The following is a 21,591-nucleotide window of genomic DNA, read 5'->3' as shown; positions in this document are numbered from 1 at the left end:
ATATTTTGTTATTGATCAGCAGAGAATGATATTTCGAAATTGGAAACTAGTGAAGCGTATGTTGTAACTTTCACGTAAGAATCAGACCTTTATCGGCGCTAATGCGCATCAAAATGGAAACAACATGATGATATCAAATTACAGCATTAGTGGTAATCTTATGAAGTCTGTCACATCGTTTAAACACCTAAATATGAAACTACGAAGTGGTCTGAAGTAGTAGGAACGTGTGAAATTGGTAATAGGGACGATGATCCCAAACACTGGACTACCTGAGAAAATTGTAGAAAACTGTAGTCCATATGTTAACGGAACTTTGTAGAAAACTCTAATGTGACCTGTTATAGAATATTGTTTTAGTATTTGCGGTCGACCAGAATGAAAACGACAAAGACATTCAGAGACGTTCGTGAAGGGTGGTAACAGGTCGGCGTAGCGTTTAGCGAAGTGTAACGGAGAGGCTTAGAGAACTTAAATAGGAATTTCTGGAAGAAATGAGACGTTGTTGCCGTGAAACTACTTTAGATAATGTAAAATTGAATATTTTAGATGTAATGTGAAAAACTCCTGCTATATCCATTGCGTATCTCGTTCAAGGCCAGTAAGACCAAGATAAAACGCATTAGGGCGCGTACCAACATGTACTATTTTTTTCCCCCCCACTTCACCGGAATATTGGAACAGGACACATTAAGGCTAACGCTGGAAGGAATTACTCTCCACCACACACTATACGGAAGCTTGTGGAGTAACAATAGCAAATATCCTCTGCCTCTTGTTGTCTTACTCTTTGGGTGCGAAAACTTGATTGTGCGCGTTTCGTTGCCTGGGTAACCTTTTCTTAAATTTATTTAAAGGGAGAAATTACGCTAAAGATGTGCAAAATGACTGGTTGGAGACCACATATCATTTAGTATATGCATATTATTACAACTTCAATCGAAACACTCGAAACAGAAAGCGAAACATGGGGACATTAGCAAGTGAAAGAACGACGGGAATGAATTATCAAGCAAACTGATCTCCATTTGGAATACGAAACGGCAGAAAAGGATGGGAAAGCAAATTTACCTAGCTCACAGTGCGGGGGGACGGCAGGGAGGTACTTTCGTATACTGATGGTGCCATCAGCTTAAAATACCCGAGCGCTATTTCGTCAACGTTTTGTTTGTGATGTTTCATTATGGCGTGACTGGTAAGCAGTATCGTCGGGATGCTGACATGACGGGCTTTGTTTCCAAGTATCAAAGAAAGATGTAGAAGGAGGGCATTTATTGTCTTATGAAACACTGCAGCTAAAGCTAGAACTGGCAGTTTCGACATAGGCGCCATAAGACGTTACGAACAGAGGAGGTTTAACAAACCAAGTAACAGCGGTTGCTTCATTGTTTCTTAAACTTACAAATGTTAATACTAGGAGCTGATAACCAAGTTGTGCCCCACCACTGTCTCCCTCACGTCTTCTTCGTTTCTTCTTAGCTGCTTTCTTCCTCGTTTTTATGGCAGAAGTGGCAATATAAAGGAAATTAGTTGAACAATAACAAATCTCACCGAGTAACGCTACAGAAAAATGGTGACACTAGGATAAATTAGAAGCCTAAGAACAGCCGACACATGGAAGATGTCTGCAAAAATGATCTATCTCTGCTACTTTGTAACTAAGTGAATCCTTTATTAAGGGAAAAAGTTGTTGGCAAAGGAGCGAAATAACTTTTATTGCAAAACCGGAATGACGTACGAATGACTGCCATAGGATTCGGGAAGAGCTCATCTTAGTAACTGCGATACACAAAAGCAGAAGAATGCAGATGAACACTGGAACAACGTATATTGAGCATGGAAGACAGTCCCTGATAAAAAAAAGTGGTCTGCCAGGGGCGGAAAAATTATGTAACCGGGGAATGTACCATCTAAGGAACTGAAAAAGGTTCATGTGAAGGAAAGTAATAAATAAAGCAATTAAAACGATTATCAGCAGGGAGGTTAGTTTGAACACACCCAGTACCTTACCCAGCTACCGTCCTACCGGAGTATCCGCTTGCTTTCCTCTATATCGTTAAAAGGTCTACCCCTCCAGTTAGGGGTAGAACGAACGGAAGTTCTACGTATAGTTCGAATCTGGGTGAACACGCAATGTTTCACAGTGAAACTGTCGTCCAGTAAGACCGTCTTCCTGCGAGACGACACGTGCCCACACACTGCTGCCTACATCAAGGAAAAACAGAACTTGCGTTAGAACAATTTCGATCATCCGCATGCTTCACACCAAAGACTATTACGTCGTTCTTGCACTTGAAACAATGGCCTGGCAGCCGACAGTTAAAAAAAAAAAAAAACAACTCAAGATCACGGTTGTCAGTTGGTTCAGTTCGCAAGCAGCGGAAATTTATGCAGCTTGAAAGTAGAGAAACATTACGAAAGCCCGCATCTCGTGGTCGTGTGGTAGCGTTCTCGCTTCCCGTGCCCGGGTTCCCGGGTTCGATTCCCGGTGGGGTCAGGGATTTTCTCTGCCTCGTGATGGCTGGGTGTTGTGTGTTGTCCTTAGGTTAGTTAGGTGTAAGTAGTTCTAAGTTCTAGGGAACTGATGACCATAGATGTTAAGTCCCATAGTGCTCAGAGCCTTTTGAACCATTACGAAAAGTGGTTGTAATGGTAAACGGCGAATACAGGGAAAAGTATAGTAGGTTTCTAAAACTCTGAAACCGCCAATTAAAGCTTTTTCTTACGATTTTGTTTTTTTTTTAATGACCGAATGGCTCTTACTTTCGGAATGCGCCCCGCTCTATGACGCCTAGTCATTCCTCTAACGAATGACTTTAATCGTAGAGTAGCGTATTGGGAACAGAATCTTCTGTTCCGTTACATTTTACTGGTTACCGTTGTACATCTTCTACAGATTGAATATGAGTAGTTCAAACCATACGGTACAATATTCTAGTATCTTACCAAAAACAGTATACCATATCGAGAGTTTGTTCAACGCATTATCACATGTACCAATTTCCTTTCAAACAGGGAATTCGCTGATTGCCACAGCGTAATGGTAGCTTTTATTTTTTTGCCGTAATTGTGTTACTACAGTTATGTCCGCTAGGTTTCTCAAGAAACAGCTCTATCTTACCAGTGTACTATTTCCTATAATTCAGGCTCGTATAACTCTGAACCTCACTTCTCGAAAAGACATGAGGATCTCATTGTACTAGACAAGCATTTGTTATATCTAAGTCATGCCTGATTTGTGAGAAAAGAGGTTCCGGTACTGTTACCTTTCAGGAGGTGACCTTTTTTGGGAATTTAGCCGTCTTAAAATGTTAATTCAATGTTTATTTGTCGTCAGAGGTACCGGCACGCGGTACAAAATCAAGCACTACATTTAAGCATATACGAGAGTCTTGCGGCACTTGAGAGGCGAGAATGCTGTCTTCTCTTCAGTAATTTTAGTTCTGTTTCGCCAAGTCAATCAAGTATTTGCGACGATGCTACGAGAGAGCGAGCTGCATAGTTCACTCGAATGTTGTAAATTTATTACCGTCATATTTCAAAAACAACCACGTACTCGCTGATTTTTTATATTTTATTTTATGTTTATTTTTTACCAGAATACCTTCTATGAAAACCGATCACCCCAAAGATGCGTTTCGCACTGAGTTTGATGGGTATAAGGTTTGAAAAAAGGCGATTTGTTGGCAGTTTTGCCAATATTTAATGCGTAATAACAGGTATAATATAGCGGGGGCCAAAGGTTATTAACAACTTGTACAAAAAAGAGACCCCAGTTACTAGAGTTGGAGGACGTGAAAGGGGAACATTGGTTTGGAAAGGAGTGAGACAGGGTTGAAGCCTTTCTCCAGTGTTATGCAATCGGTACAGCAAACAGTGGAGGAAACCAAGCAGAAAATTGGAAAGGAAAAAAAAGTTCACAGTGAAGAAACAAAAACTTTGAGGTTTGATCATAACATTGTTATTCTGTAAGAGACAACAAAGGACGAAATGGTTAATATCTTGAAAAGAGTATATAAGATGAACATCAACAAAAGCAAAATAAGGATAATGGAATGTAAGCGAATTAAATCAGGAAATGTTGAGGAGATAAAGTAGGGAAATGAGACACTAAAGTGGGAGATGAATTCTGTTATTCAGGCAGCAAAATGACTGATTATCGCGGAAGTAGAGAAGATATAAAATGTATAATGGCTACAGCAAGAAGGCGTTTCGGAAAAAGACAAATTCGTAGATGTACGTACAAGAGTTTGTAAAGTGCCATAAGTGCCACAACATAATTATTAGAATAACGACAGTAGTTTGTTTAGTAGGCTATATAGGAAGCTGTTACAACGCGTTTATTTTTCATTGATTTGTTTGCATTGTTTGCTTTGCTGCCTTGCTGTGCGGGTTGTTATACAGGTCACAGCTCTGATTGTTAGTAACAGCAGACGGTTAAATTGCTGATGCTATGATACTGGCAAGCCTATTCTTACAGTTATTTCTTGCATATGAATGATGGACTAGCCGATGGAGAAGAATTATGAGAGTTGTGTTCAGTGAAAGTATATGTTTAAGTGTTGTACATACTTTCATATCAATAGGAAACAGAAAGATTCTTCCTAGTGATCTGCAACATTTGACTTTGATAAAAAAACAGACGGAAGTCGTAGTTGAAAGATAATCAGTGATTTATTAATAATAATACATTGATGTGACCGAAGTCATGGGATACCGATATGCAGATTTACCGATAGCGCTAGCATCGCGTACAAAAGATATAAAAGGACAGTGCATAGCCGGAGCTGTTATTTGTACTCAAGTGATTCATGTGTGAAGGTATCCGACGTGATTATGACCGCACGACGGGAATTAATAGACTTTGAAAGCGGAATGGTACTTGCAGGTAGATATATGAGACATTCTGTTTTGGAAATTGTTAGGGAATTCAATATTCCAAGATCGACACTGTCAAGAGTGTGCCGAGAACACCGAATGTCGGGCATTGACTTTCACCACGGACAAATCTGTAGTCGATGGCCTTCACTTAACGATGGAGAGCGGCGGCGTTTGCGTACAGTTGTCAATGTTAATAGATAAGCAACACTGCGTCAAAGAACGCAGAAATCAATGTGAGACGGAACGATGAACGTATCAGTAATGACAGCGCGGCTAAATTTGGTGTTAGTGGACTCTAGCAGCACACGACCGACGCGAGTGCCTTAGCAAAGAGCACAACAGCGCCTGCAGATCCTCACCTGGGATCGTGACCATATCTGTTGGATCCCAGATGACTGTCAAATCGTGGCCTGGTCAGCTGAATCCCGATTTCAGTTGGTAAGTGATGATGGTAGTGTCAGAGAGTGGCGCAGAACCCACGAAGCAGTGGAGCCAAGTTGTCTACAAGGTACTGTGCATGCTGGTGCTGGCTCCATAATGCTGTGGGCGCAGTCTACAGGTAATGGATTGGGTCCTAGATGGAGACTGTTTGCAGCCATTAATAGACTTCACGTTCCCAAACAACGATGGAATATTTATGAATGAAAATGCGATATGGCAGAACATTGTGGACAATTGGAGCGAATGGTCTGGCCACCCAGATCGCCCGACATGAATCCCATCGAACATTGGTGGGACATAATCGAGAGGTTTGATCGTGCACAAAATCGTGCACCGGCAAACACTTCCGCAATTGTTGACGGCTATAAAAACAGCATGGCTCAGTGTTTCTGTAGAGGACTTCTAGCGACTTACTGAGTGTATTCCACGTCGATCTGCTGCAGTACGCCGTGCAGAAGGAGCTCCGACACGATATTAGGAGGTGTCCCAGGACTTTTCTCGCCTCAGTGTAATGTTGGTTGGACTTAACTATTTTCTCAAAGTAATTACGAGTGCTAAATTGATTTTAATATTGTTTATCTGAAGACTTAAATTTCAAAGTGAGATCGCGCACTAATCAGCGATAATATTTAGGACGATGATATATTAAAGTCTGTGTTATTAATGTGGTCCTCTTAAAGAAACTATATTCTCTGATTGTATGGAGATAAAGATACATTTTCTATGTGTAATAGTTATCAGAATATAGTATATCTTGGTTCAGTATTACCCTGGATGACTAACTATTTTAGCATTACAATATCGTATTTTTTACCAGATATAGCAATACGAATAACTAAAACGATTCTGCTTTTCCTCTTCGTAGACTGATTTATAAGCAAACACGAAAAGAATGCCGAATACTTTAAATCGGATCACAGGGAAGTGATGTTTCGTGTTGTATTATTTGGAGGTGAACTGCCCTGAGATAGGGATGGTGGTTATCGCCAACAACCAGTTTTCGATTATTTCGTTTTTTTTTTCACACCAGTTTAACCTCACTATTCAAAATCGCACAAAACAACTGATTTCTGAAATAGCCGATTTTCGGTTTCTTATTGTTATAGTTTCCTGTAATTAACGCAGAGATCGAACGAGATACGTACAATCAAAATATTAACTTAAGTAGGCAAATAAAAGAAATCTTAGTCCGTGCACTGTTCGCTGCTCCTCTCGGAAAGTGATAACTGGTTGAATACTACGAAAAATTAGGATTAAGCTTGCACTGACTATAATTTTTTGAAACTCTGCTCAAAAATTTAGCAATCGGGAATCATACGACTGTTTACACATTACGAATAGTTAGTGCCAAATGTTGAGAACTGAGACTGAAGAACTGTCTTTCTCGTGTTATTTGTCCGTTTTCCAGGGCTACAAGCAGGTAAAAGCTTATTATATTACGAATGAACTGTTATTAAGTTTTTAAATTAGTGTTGCCATAACTTACTCTTTTTTTTAGCACTTCACAGAAATGGGAAACAGATATTTACTCTTTTAAAGAAAATGAAGCAGTGTACCTCATGTCTACATCACTTCGTGAAACTTTTTGCAGACTAGTTGTGGTGCCATACTGCAGTACAACTGATGGTTTTCAAACGGCTCTGAGCACTATGGGACTTAACTTCTGAGACATACAGTCCTTTAGGACTTAGAACTAATTAAACCTAACTAACCTAAGGATATCACACACATCCATGCCCGAGGCAGGATTCGAACCTGCGACCGTTGCGGTCGGCGGTTCCAGACTGAAGCGCCTAGAACCGCTCGGCCACTACGGCCGGCACAACTGATGTCCGACGACGAAATCGTGAGGGAAACGCAGTGGTTAGCACATTGGATTCGCATTCGGAAGTACAACGATTTAAATTCACTAGCAGTCATCGTAATTTAGGTTTTCCGTGATACCACTAAACAGCGGTAAATACCGAGATTGTTCCTTCGAACGCACGCCGAGTTCCGTCTCTATCCTACCGTAAGCAGAACTTGGGGCCGGCCGGGATGGCCGAGCGGTTCGAGGCGTTTCAGTGCGGAACCGCGCTGCTGCTACGGTCGCAGGTTCGAATCCTGCCTCGGGCATGGATTTGTGTGATGTCCTTCGGTTAGTTAAGTTTAAGTAGTTCTAAGCTCTATGGGACTGATGACCTCAGATGTTGAGTCCCGTAGTGCTCAGAGCCATTTTTCGAGTTTGTGCTCCGTCTCTCAAGAACTCGTTTCCTCATTCGGTGACAACAATGAGGTACTACCATATAGGCTTACTGAAAAAAGAAAAAATTTAACACTGCTACTCTGGTTAACTGATGTTTTGGATTTTTACTCAGTTATTAGCAAAAAATAAAAAAGATACGCCTGTTATAACCGAGAGCCCACAAACACCGAAAAATACCAGTTATTCGAAACTAAAATGCCGGTATCGGTTTTCGGTAGGTTTCTCCCATCCCTACCCTGAGAGAAGGACGCTGTGGCTTCTGCAACAAAAAAATTCAAATGGCTCTGAGCACTATGGGACTTAACTTCTGAGGTCATCAGTCCCCTAGAACTTAGAACTAGTTAAACCTAACTAACCTAAGGACATCACACACATCCATGTCCGAGGCAGGATTCGAACCGGCGAGCGCAGCGGTCGCGCTGTTCCAGACTGTAGGGCCTAGAACCGTTTGGCCACTCCGGCCGGCCGCTTCTGCAACAACCTGAGTGCGACTTCGCCCGGTTAGTGGCGAGTCTCGGGGGGGTAGCGCTGAAGAGTAGGCTCGCTACAGAGTCCGCTCGCGCTCTGTAGTGGGGAAGTGGCTCGTGGCGCGTGGGCCGCCAAGCGCACCCGCCCCCGCTTGTATATCTTTCGGCGGCGGCGTAGCGTTTCACAGCGGCCCGAGCCGCCGCCGCCGCCGCCGCCGCTGCTGCCGGCCTATTCCCCTCGCCAACAAACGCGTTTAATTTCCCCGCCGCTGGGGTTGAAGACATATTTGTGGAACAGTAAAAAACAAGAGGGTGACTTAAAAACTTAAAAAAAGGAAATAGTGGAGAACAAACGCGCATAGGAGGCAGAGATGAAGGTGGAGGTAATGGCACAGTAAGAGGAGAGACAGATAGGGAGGGGGGTCGAAGGGGGGAAGAGGCGAGGGAGCACACGTGTTTTATCGTAAGGGAATCTGTAGCCCTCGTTGAAATGCCCTATACGACTACCGATCTACTAGTCTCACTGACACAATAAATTACGAATGAGAAATCTAAACAAGAACGCGGAATCTGTCGTTAGATTTCGTCACTTGGGGCTGTGCCTGTGTGGAGAATACGAGAAGGTTGCGATCGACGGGGTGGCTCTACCTACAAGCTCGGCTCGATTTTATTACACATTTTCTTAGATGGCTCATCGATAACAACTCTCCCCTGCTTGTGAGGAGTGTGTCATCCTCCCTGTTTTTATACCAACTTCTTACATTCCATAAATTCCGGAAATGCTCCCTTCCGAAAGACCACCCCAGCCTTCTACAAAGTGAAATAAAGCTCCCTTTCTAATGTCACCAACCTCGAAGAATTATTGAACCATAACAAAGGAGAACATTGGCTTCGTATCTGTTCTTTAGTACCCCAGAGTGCCCTCAGTACATCTGCAACTACATCTATATTCGTACTCTGCCGGAAACCTTACAGTGTGTGGCACAGGGTGCTTTACGCATCACTGTCACTTCCCCAACTTCCTGTTTCCGTCGCGAATGTTTCGCGGGAAGAATAATTGCTGATTAAGTACGCTAGTGAGCTCGAATTTCTCTAACGTTATCTTCATTGTCTCTTCGCGAGATATGCGTAGAGTAAATAAATATACTGGTAGACTCTTCTGCGAATGTACTGTGGAATAGTAAACCACACAGTGATGCAGAGCGCCTCTCTTGCAGTGCCTGCCAATGGAGTTGGCAGAGCATCTCTGTGCGCTTTCGCACTTACTAAATGAAGCTGTAAAGAAACGCACTGATCTTTTTTGTATCTACTCTGTTTCCTCTGTCCTACCTGATGCGGATCCGAGACTGACAAGCAATATTTAAGAACTGGTCAAACGAGTGTTTTGTAAGATACCTTCTTAGTGTACGGAGTCAATGAATCTGCTTCGCATCTACCGTATCTGCGATTGGTTCAATGTGGCCGTTCCGCTTTAAACAGTTGCGTATGCATTTTATGGATGTGACTGCTTCCAATAATGACCTTTTCTGCCTATTTATATTTCTTTCTTGTAAGAAGTTGGGGCTCTGTAGTAAGTGCCAGATTCCATTAAAGAGTTGTATGTTGCCCATTGACACATGATTTTCTCTTACGCCGAAGGGACCTAACAATGTTTCAAAGACGCGAAACACGGGTGCCAATACAGTAAATTCTTAGGCCTACTGAGAGCATCTACTTTGATGACCTGAGGACAGATCTGTGTTTTCCACAGGACCTGAGTGTCGTGCATGTGTTAAAGTAGGGTGTACTGTCAGGGCTCCTTCCCCGAATACTGGGTCTGAGATGTTAGGGTGTTGCAAGGGGTTGCCTCACCCATTAGTTTTAAGCACTCATCCATTAAATGTATCTGCCCTGGCGTTTCGAAACTGATTTTACGTATAGTTATTCTGCTGTATTTTTATCTAGGTTTCACGAATTTTTAAGGTTGAATAACAAGTACACTATTCTCGTTCAAGTAGAACAAAAACAGTGTACGTATTATTCAGCCTTAAATCTGGAATTGTTCAACCAGGAACTAACGGAAGAATCCATGCCGCGCAGGATTAGCCATGCGGTTTAAGGCGCTGCAGTGATGGACTGTGCGGCTGGTCCCGGCGGAGGTTAGAGTCCTCCCTCGTGCATGGGTGTGTGTGTTTGTCCTTAGGATAATTTAGGTTAAGTAGTGTGTACGCCTAGGGACTGATGACCTCAGCAGTTAAGTCCCATAAGATTTTGAAGAACCCATAAATAAGATTTCATAGATTCTTCTTTATGACTCTCCGTTTTCATTGTTGTATTTTAAGTTCTTCTTTGCTGTACTCCGTGTGTTAAAACAGCATGGTTTGAGAATTTGTTGTTTCAATAGATTTTAATCACTCCTTTTCTATTTATTTCATGCAAGTAGGCGGTATACCGCCATAAAACACTGCAAATCGGAAGTACTAGGTTTCGATCTCCTGTCATACCCAAAATTATTTCTACCACTTTTAAAGCTTCTTTCAGCGCCGGTAGTGATTAGTTAATGGGGAAAACGTCAAGGAGCACAATCGTACACGTTCTGTTATAAGTAACTCAGTTAACGGGTCGGAGCAACGTAAGAGCATATAACTTCCATTAGAGCGATGCCGATTGAAACACTGCGGTTTCAGAATATCTGTTATTTTCGGTATATGCCGCGCACGCTAATAGTTACGTGTTGTATTTTTAACCTGTAGCATAAACCACAATAGCTCAAAACTATTGTGGCAGCTTCACCTAACAACTATAAACAACAGATATGCTTTCGACCAATCAGTTGCGAGAAGGCGGTGTTAAGTAGTGGACGTTCGGCCGTAGTGTGTCAACGTTGTAACACAAATCGCGGTGCTGCAACGAACTGAACATCTCTAAATCATGTGTCCAAGGCATTCTCAGGAATGTTATGAAGCAGAGAAAAGTAAGTGCAAAGTTTGTTCCATACACCTTGACTCCCGAACAACGAACAGCGACACGTGGGCGCCTCCTGTGGCTTGACTGAAATGAACAGCAAGGACGATTCTTTTCTGGAAAAAGTCAACACGAGTGGAGAGACTTGGTGTTACTAATTCGAACCAACCATGAAACGACGAAGTGCAGAATGTTTCGCCATGACCGAAGAAGGTAGTAATGCGGCACGAAAGTTAAAGAACCTCCTATTGAAGTAGTCTACTTTTCTGACAGTTTCATGTCGTTCTATGAACTTCCTATGCTCCGTACTCAAGTGTGACGGGGTGCGGGGAGACAACGTACAACATCTAAAGCATAGGAAACCACCATATTAAATTTTGTTATCATTTATTAATCCATTTGCGGGAATTTTTGGACTGAAGGGGTACATACTATCATTATTTCGCCTCATACTTCTTTTGGCACCGGTGATATGTTTTCTTACAGAGGAATATCTCCAAATTCCTCCTAATATAGTGATCAATGTCTTTTCGTGGGCTTTTCAACAAATATGATTGTGACAAAAGTTTTGTTTTACAAAGATAATGACTTTATATTTTGCTGTTATATTGCATTTCTCAGTAGGCTTAGATAAAATAAATGATGTAAATGTTCTATAGGTCCGGAAATAAATCACTGAGTAAAAATGCCTGAAAACTGAATCATTTCTGTTGTTCTTGTCGCTAATGACATGACGGTGGCTGTATGTGATTACTAACAAAAAATCACATTACTGGATCGTAATTAATAAGCTAATGACTTTTAGTTGGAAATTATTACGAAAGATCGCGTGACGCAGTAATGCATGATAATTTAAATTATTTGCTAGGGACGTGGGGACAAGAATTTTTGGTCTCAACACAAGCATTATCCACTTTGACAGATATTTCACTGTACTTCATTCAGCTACTCTGAGAAGCAAAATACAATAGATCAAGTATCCCTTTCTCCTCACGACGTGTATTTTCCATGAGAGACAATTATTATTCAGGATTGTGTATGACAGCCTACACAAGAATAAAATAAATATCTTAATTTTAAACGAATGTTACCCCCACATTTTTTGTCACGTGTGCAAAAGCCTATATAGCTGAATTTGTCTTATTAAAATCTGTTCCGGCAGTGAAAGTCAGTTTCCATTGGGGAACGAAAGTTGATGTTCGTATTTCGGAGAATAAGCTGGTCATTATTTTACTACTTCTTATGTTAAAATACGTCTAGATGAAAATACATGGTCAATATCATTAACAAGCCAAAATATATTTCCGATGAAAGAATTAATGCGGTGTATTTCACGAGGTGATTAATGATTGCAGCTGCTTTTACTCAACAAGACAGTAAAACATCAGCCTTTTTAACACAGTTCCTTTTTTTTTAATGCGACAGTTCCTCAGAAGCATTCTAAAGTGGAATAGAGCTTCTAAATGATGTAGTGACATGTTCTGCAAAAATGACAGTTTATGTAATACCGTGGATTGTCGATTTTTTACGAAGTGTTTCATTGCAAACGTTGGCAAATCTTTTTTGGCTGAATTCCGTCTATCAGCGATTATAAAGGAGACATAGAATTCCATTTATGATATCATTTATACTCAGATATCTCGGCAGATATAAAGGCTACGGCGTAAAAACGCCTAAGATTGCACTTTCCGCATTAAAATTTGCTGAAAATCTTATTTCGTTGTCTTGGACCTGTTAAATTTGTTAGAGTGCACGTTAAAATAACAGCTTGTGTGAGTACCATAATATTCATACATTTATCGTCGTGCTTTCTGCGTTCAGTTGTCATTGTTGGTGCAACAATTTCACCAACAGAATTTTATATTTAGAAAATGACATAATATTTGTAGCAAATGAAAACACGCAGGCGAGCACACGTGAAGTAACTGAGATGCTGTTACTGCATTAAGTTTTTAAACTGCATTTCCTTTACATTTTAATTTTTATCGACAAGTTAAAAGTAAGTTTTGGACGTCTATGAATCGATTTCAATTAAGTGTTCCTCTCTTCTTCCATGTATCTGATATATTCTGAACAGATTTTTTTGTAGCTGCCGCAACGCGGAACAAGCAGCAGACAAACGTTAATTTCTAAAATATGGTAAAACTCGATAAAAAACTATAAAGTCTAATGGAGTATGTTTAATTCTGCCCGTTTGTAGTTGGAGAAAGAAATTTAGCCAGTGACTTCACTAGGACGAAGACGTTGTGTATAATAGTGTAAAAAGTAAATTATTAACACAAGTTTCTATCAGAATCCACGGAACAACAACACAAACGTACGAAAATTATTGGGATGAAAATATTTTCAATGAATTCATGGTGTTTTGTCATAGTATATAAAATACAACTGATGCCCTAGATGTAAACAGAAAGTAACAATGCCCAAAAGCAAAAAGATATGTACTGTTGTATCTTGGTGTATCAAAAAGTTAATATCTGTTTCATTCCGTGGAAATACCGGTATTATTGTTGTAACTGTTGATGATGAAGTTGTCCCACCATCATTGGTGCTAGTAACCGATAACCACCGCAAATGTTTCCTGCATAAACATTTGGTGAAGTTGTCTATGAATATGCAGTCATTTTAATAATTTAGGATGTAGAACATTTATGAGATGAAGAAGAAAACCATGAGTAGCAAAGTATGGATGCACTGGACGATATCAGAACTGGATGTCTGGCTATATTTCGAGATCTGTTTATTTATTTTATTTTGTACAGCAGACGAAGTGATCGACTGTAATATACTCTGGCAACTGACACCTACACCCACAGGAATTTGGAAAATATTTCTGAAGAAATGCATGGTAGCCTTGACTTCATAACTGAGGTTAGATGTGGCTTAAAGGAACAATTTAATTCCTTCTCGCTTTCCGCAAGGAAAAATTCCAACACCCTGTTTCCCAATGTAATTTTTTTTTACAGTATACAACTCATTATGCTGTAAACGAGTAGCACCACAAGACGAAGTTTATGTGTCTGTTATTTCTTGTCCTTTCCCAACAGTCGTTTATTAGCACCATTCCTGAAAACGGCTACAGGTAAATTCTAGTATATACTTATCGAGGAGCACGTTTTATCCTATGAAGTGAAATGATGCGGTATTTCAACGAATTTCGTCCTTTATTCTACGTTAAGCACTGTCGAGATCAACTCGTAATTCCGTAAATAAATGGAGACGTAAAATTTAAGGAATTCAGTAGCTGATTAAGACAGTTTAAGACTCGCAATTTGCTGCTGAATATCCACGAGTATTCCCGCAGCCTTAGCGAGCAGATACTGAGCACGAAGAAAATTCCATTGCGCACTCTTCATAAATCACAGTTCCAGCGCAGAACTTTGAAATAAACTAAATCTGATTTAAAAAATACTGTGTGTTGCGGCCAAGAGACTCGCGGTGTTATTGGTAAGAGGAAAAATGTTTAGGAACGCCTTAATGTGGAGAAACGATACCGGATAAACTGTTTACATAGCCGCTCCCTCCGTTTCACCTCCACATTTCTTTACCAGATTTCTTGTAGCGTTCTTAAGCGCATCCCATATACACACATTAAGTTGTGAGACGAAATTTTCAGTCAATGCGTACCGTTTATGGAACCCTATTTCTACAATTTGGAGACTTAAACATCTAATTCACTTTAAATGACAATTTCTCTCGACTGAAGAAGTATCCAAGACAAGCAAATTAGATAATTTGATTTCACCTGATAAAGACAAATCCGTTATAATAACTGAAAATAATTTTTTACCAAGTATTTAAGTAATTTTGCGCTTTTCACTGTAATAATAAGAGATTAACGATGCACGTACGAATGCTCTGTAATAAGCGGAGCTTTTATTTTTGGCTTCTCGTGTTATACCACTATGCAACGTTTTGTACGGTTCTACTGTCTTCAAGACTGTATGAAAGGCCTTCTGATGTGTTGTAAATAGCCAGTGTGTCAAATACCATTTTACGCACGAATATTATGTGCACTGTAAATTGTTCGTAGCAATGTAATATATCCACTTTTTATTGAGAAAAGTCAGAATAGCTGAAAAACTTCTATTATATATTTTTTCTGAACAAATGACGTGAACTACGAAACAGAAGTGAAAAAATAGGTCAAAACTGTCGACAAATTTCCAAAAATAATAACGCAATACATTACCAACAAGACAAAAATATTTCTATTTGTGTTACATTTCGGTTCTCCCACTAAAGTTGACACTAATATATTCCGTCATATAGACCTACGTGACTGGCAGTTAATAGATAAGAATACATTTTGATTTCTTGGCGGAACATTTCGGACAACAATCAATGATTTACAGCCATCGCAGAAGTAAACTTTGTTAGCCAGCGAAACATGTACCGGTGCCTAATTTCCACCGAAATGTGAACAGTCTTTTTTCCTAAAATTGAACACGATGGGGACAATCATTCTAGAAGATAAAAGTAAAAATTGTGACAGTTATTTTCGAAATTTTTCCTCATGATAAGTACTTCGAAAATAAATGTAAAATGACTCTGCAAGGAAAGGTAGTTTCATGTTATCTCAATCGAAATATACTTTGAATAATTCATAGAGCACAGACATGATTCCGAAATACTAGTGATTTGACGGGGAAAGCTGTTTCTCTTTATCTATAAACTTAAATCACGTTTGCGGAATGATAACGGCTGTAGCTACGAAAGTTAATATTTTGGCCTAACTCGGCGACGCTAGAAAAGTGCAAACAGACGCAATCCGCTACAAACTGCTACATTATGACACTTAATTTATGTACCATGCATATTGTTTAGAATACGTATTTTTTTTCCTTTTTTTCCCATCACGGTTTTTAAAACACGAATATAAATGTAGTAAGAATACCTTAATGGATCACACTCCTCCGAGACAAAAAGATACGTGGATTCAACCACTACTAACAAAATGTATATTCTAATGCAGTCGACGTCAGATGCCTTACCCTTAGTATTAAGAAAATTAGGAAACGATTGTATTTCTCACGGACAACGTTTACCTTGCACTTTGTTACATGAAATATCTGATATGAGAAATATGATTTTCACGTATGTTCTCTGTTCTGCATGGAAAACTGTGAATGATGAATTTTGATGGTTCGTTGTAACAATCGGGGGAGACGTTTCTACCTTTTTCACGTTGTGGTTCGTCTGTACTGTGGGAAAAAGGGCTATACATGAAAAATCTGATGTTATGCAAGGGCTGCCGGAAAACGTACATATGTTTTAAAGATGTTAACGAAATGTGAAGTTCTCACAATTAAGTCAGGAATAGCCTATATACTGTCACTTTTTCCTTAACACAAGCTGTGAAGTATGTAAGGAAAAGAGGAGTCATATGGTTTCCCGTAGTTAGAAAAGTTATTAATAACAGGAGGAGAGTATCCTGTAGTTCGTGGGACTCTTTTTGCAACGGAACACTACATGTAATGAGATGTGTTTTATCTACATTTTGCAGCTGTGATCATTAGATCTTATACCAGAGTAATGTGGTTGTTGATGGTATTACGAGATAATGTGTTATTTTTCAAAATTATTATGAACTAAGCTAATGGAAATTAGAAAAAGAATTCATAGCAGCTACGATAGTTTGATATTGAAACGTATTAAGTCGTCGTTTGTGTACAGTATTTCGGTAATGGGACTTATCGACAGTTTCAGCTGTAACTTGAAGACGAGAACAAGTGTTCCTAGTAAAATAGCAAGGACAGTGATTAGCTTAATATGGCTTAAAGCTGTGAGAGGAATATATTCTGTAGATTCGGCATTATATACCTCGGTCGCAGATAGGTACATACCAAATCTTTATTCGCACAAGAACGAACACAAACAGTTCAGAAAAGCATGAATGTAAACATAGAGAAAACATTCCCTTACATAAACGTTTCTGAAAGATTACAGTACATGCAAAGCGTTCCGTGAATAGCACTGATTCATATGTCCTATGATACAAAATAGCTACGTTGCCCAACTACAGTGAATAACCAACCTGACTTAATACTTGCGACCAATATATTCCACGAGTTGCATTGGAAAATTTTCGGCGACGTAAGAACAAATTTAACTTAAAATTCCAGATGGTGCCAACAAGGCTACTTGCAGAAACGATATGGGCGACCATCAAGTTTATCATGTTAAAACTCGCTAATCATATTGTCATACGTATTTAGTGTCCAACGTGGTACATAGCAGATACGTACATGACATGTCTAACTTGTAAAACCTACTCATGACGCTCATAACAACTTGTCAGTAGCCTGAAAGTCCTTCTGCGCATACCTCCGCATTATCTTACAAAATACTTAAAATTTTCAAAAAGCAGAAACTGTGCTTATCGATCGATTTACGCACGCAGGGATCTACGAATCGCTTCGGTTCGCCGGGACTATGCTACAGAACAGATTCGTCGTTTATTCCATGAGGAATATAGGTTATTTCAGTTTTTTAGCATTTTAAATATTTACAAATGTGTCTTCATGGTGTACGATTGATAGATAAAAAATACTGATACATCGCTTCAGTCATTTTTATACTCTTTTTATTTACATTTTTATACCATTATGCGCTTCTATAACCATGACATCATCATTCGGTGGATTAAGACACTTTTATGTTGCTAAATTTCCTTATGACGATGCTACTTGCCAAATAGACAAGCAAATTCGACAATGTGAAAGTATCCTTATCGACCTCATGTTGATGGCATGACTATCGAAACGCATAGTGCTGATAAAAGCAAAAATTACAGTGACTGAAGCAGTGTACGAACAATTTTTTTGTATGATGATTACCTGGCATTGTTAGCTGTTACCACTAAAATATGTAAGACAAGCATAAAATATTTACACACTGTGTGATTGTTGACATCTGATAGGCAAAAAAAAAAAAAAAAAATTCTATGCAAGTGATCTGAAGACGGCTATTTAATTTCGCTGAAGCTAGTAACCACTGTGTATTTTTGTGAGCCCTACTGTAATAAGAAGAACAACAGTGTTTAATTATTTTTTTAAAGTAAACGTGGCAGCATCCCCAGAAGGATTTTGATGAGATTCACACTTGTCACTGGAGGGCAACGCATTTGCTCCGTGCCATTTGTTGCTTCCGGATCTGAGAAACTGAAAAGTGACGTGCACATGTGTGAGGTAATGGAAGACAAGATGATCCGTCGTGCTCACCTGATACGGCCTCCCCGTTGAGCTCCTCGAAGGTCTTGCTCGTCATCTGGAAGAGCGCGTCCAGCGGCGACGTGTTGCTGCCCTGGGCGCCGCCCTTGCCGTGGTGCTGGCCCGCCGCCCCCTTGCCGCATCGCGCCGGGTGCCTGCCGCCGCCCCCGGAGCTCTGCGCCGCCCCCGGGTGTCTGGCCGCCGACGCCGCCGCCCCCGACGCCGGGCTGGCGGCGAGGTCCGGGCTGGTGCAGCAGTCGCTGCTGGAGCGGCCGCTGCTGCACGTGGTCTCGCTGGCGTAGCAGAAGTCCGCCGACTTGGGACGGTGGTGGTGGGCGGCGGCGCTGGCGCGGTACCTGTCCACCGGCACGACGCCGCCCCCGGCCGCCGCCGCCGCTGCCGCCGCCGCCGCCACGGCCGCCGCCGCCGCCGCGGGGCCCAAGTCCCAGGGGCGCACGATCCGGGCAGTAGAGGCGGGCGTCGGGTCGCCCGGAGGCGGCGCCGCCGACGTCGGGGGCGGCTGTTGCTGCTGCTGGCCGTTGGTACGCGGGCAGTGGTTCAGGATGTCGAGGATGAAGAAGGACTTTACGCCGCCTCCGGAGGCTCGTGGGGGCGTCGCCGAGGCGGTCCGCTCGACTCCGCTCGGCAGCGGAGGCGGCGTCGGCCTGGCAGGCCTCTCCGCCGCCGCCTTGTCGATGTTCATCATCTTGAGCCTCTTGAGCGGCTTGAAGTAGTCGTCCTCCTCCTCGTCGCGCCGGACGACGTCGTCGTCCTCGTCGTCGTCGTCGGAGGCGGCGTCGCAGGTCGCGGTGCGGCAGGTGGAGGAGCCGGGCGACGAGACGGGGCTGCGCTGGCGCTGCTGCTGGCGGCGGACGGCCGCCGGCGAGGGCGACGGGCAGCCCACGCTAATGTCGTCGTCGTCTTCGTCGGCGTCCGTGTCGTCGTCGCGGAGGCGCCGTCCCGGAGGCGGCTGCGGCGACGCCTCCAGCGGGCTGCCCGGCGCCGAGTCGGAGGCGGCCAGCGGGCTGCTGCACATCTGGGGCAGACTGCGCACCCTCAGGAAGCCCACTGCGTCCATCGGATCACGTCTCCGACTCTCCTCACCGCCTGCTCATCGGTGGACGTCTGCGCTGCTATAGGTACGATCTCTGCTCAAACGCGCAACGCCTAGCAGGTTAATCTGACATCCATCCGTATATCACTGCTCTACAGGCCCGTTCAAACTGAAATATCGACGACTTCAGGTAGTCCTGTCGGTGTAAAATGATACTGTCATTAGTATCACTCCCAGGCCACTTCAGAATTATTATTTGGTCCCAATTGGATGCTCAGTTTCCAGCGTCGAAGCAAGTCTATCCAAAGTACACCAGTCTACTAACGATTACAAGCTTACCAATCCCAGAAGTTCAGTTCAAATATTCTTTACTCATACCATTTAATGACAACGGAAGCATCTTCACAAATACACCATCACTCTAAAACATTCAGTTTTATCACTCCAATCAAACACTATGTGACCATGTATTTTACGTCCCCTAGGTGCAAACGACACACACTCACCAATTTCGCTTCCCAGGCCACCTCAAAAGTATTGAGAAGTCACTTTCAGAATTCTTTTTTCCACTCCATTAGGGAAGATATACTCATTCTCAACTTCGGTAGTGTACAGTGTATTTCCCTGATAGGCCTGCCCAAAATTCTTGTCCACTATCAGCATATCCACTTAAAATGCACTTCTACCAACACACTTCACATGTTGCCATTGATGTCTTGGATCTAGTCATCTCAAATGTCCATATCTCAGCACTGTTCAACTGTCACACGGCAGAATATATCTTTTTTTCACAGTTCTTTACCAGTCACTTTCCTGCGGAATGGAAGAAAGTGTTACAATTCGCGTCGAAATGTCAGTGTAGTTTGACAAGCACAGTCGTAGCCCAATGTCTTCGAACTGGCGCACAGTGAAGAGCTGGAAGGCGGTCCCCAGTTGACGCTGAAGAGGGCTGGCCAGGGCAGACGTCTGCGACGACCGCCGACCGCGGGGCGATTGGTCGACTCCTCCGGGGCGAACGGCTACAGGCCGGGGCAAATGAAGGGGAGAAGTATTGCAATTGCAGGCGCAGATTTATTAGGCGAGCTCCTCCTCGCGTGCTTCCTTTTGTCGCCGCCGTCCTTCTCTTCTCTTCTCTCCACCGCGCCGTCTCGTTCCGCCGGCGGGGTGCGCTGGAGGAGGCGGGAGGCAGCAGCCGGCCGCTCGCTTCTCGCCGGCGCGTCTGTGCCTGCGGCGGCGCGGCACACTTCAAAGCTGCTGGCTGCCACGGCCGGTTTATCGGCCCCGATAAATTAGGATCTGGCTCGGGAGCCACGCGGTCACGGCGAGTCGTCGTATTGGTGAGCCGCTTACAGATTGCCTCTTGACAGCCGCGCGGCCGCGTGGAGGGGGTACGGGGGCGCGAGGGAGGTGGGGGGGGAGGGGGTGGAAGGTGGCAGGAGGGGGGGGGGGAGGAGGGGGGACTGGATGTGTCGCACACGACGGCACTGTTTACCTCTGTCTCACTGAGCAAGTGTCAACAGGAGCGGTCCCCGTATTCCACGCAGGTAGGTGCGCTTGCATGTTGAGCTGTGAAACACTTCATCGAGCTGCGCGCTGTTCTGGTAGACACTCGACTAATCAGATACTGCTCCTACAGTGCAGACGTCTAGCAAACGCGGATCAAAAAACTGTACGCGGCAGGTGGTACTAATATGATGTCCAAAATCGCGTCTTCAGTGAGCCACGTATCGCAGCTCTCTTTCGATGCCGCAGTATCGATAAAAAGCGGCGCCGAGCGCCCGCGAGCGTGTTCGACGCAGCGACTAACCAGACGTTCTGGCCGCTCTGGCCCGAGCGGTCGGCCCCTCCCCGCCACTTCCCCGCCAGGCGAACGTGCTTGTCTCACCCCCCACTCCGCCGCCGTACTGCCGACAACTTCCTGCCGACAACTCCTCCGGACACGTTACAGCCAATCGAGCAAGCTCCGCCCACCTATTGGGCGTCTGGCGCTGCCATTGGGCGAGGCGCCGCCGCCGTCGACGCCCACAGCGCGCCGACGGCAGCCAATGGCGAGCGCGGTTCGGCCCGCGCCGCGGAGGTAGGCACGCGGAGCTAATGGGGACAGAGCGCGCCCGCAACGGCGCCGGCGTTCTTCACGGGCCGACGTCGTTCTCCCCGCCGACAAGTAGGGAGGAAGGGGCACGTAAAATGTTTTTACTAATTGTGTTACGGGGTTGTCGCGCGGGCGAACGAGGCGACGACAGCCGCCGCCGGCTGCCTGCGTGGCCCCGAGCAACCGGATGATGCGGCCTTTCTTACTGGCGCGCCGCAGCCGGATTCCATTAGCCGGGCGATTTCTTTTTCTGGGCT

At 43.3% G+C, this 21,591-nt stretch overlaps 1 protein-coding gene across 2 annotated transcripts in view; it reads right to left on the bottom strand.

Moving 5' to 3' along the window:
* Positions 1-21,156, bottom strand: part of LOC126355749 (homeobox protein engrailed-1-like) — a 440,119-nt gene extending 418,963 nt beyond the window's left edge. For both annotated transcript variants that reach the window (XM_050006139.1, XM_050006138.1), the window contains exon 1: positions 18,201-21,156. In XM_050006139.1, the coding sequence (XP_049862096.1) occupies positions 18,201-19,266 (1,066 nt within the window). In that variant the 5' untranslated portion in view covers positions 19,267-21,156. The remainder of the gene's footprint in view (positions 1-18,200) is intronic.
* Positions 21,157-21,591: the final 435 nt, after the last annotated feature.

This window comes from Schistocerca gregaria, chromosome 3 (assembly GCF_023897955.1).
Source record: "Schistocerca gregaria isolate iqSchGreg1 chromosome 3, iqSchGreg1.2, whole genome shotgun sequence".
NCBI classification, from domain to species: Eukaryota; Metazoa; Arthropoda; class Insecta; order Orthoptera; family Acrididae; genus Schistocerca; species Schistocerca gregaria.
This window is presented reverse-complemented; position numbering and strand designations above follow the sequence as displayed.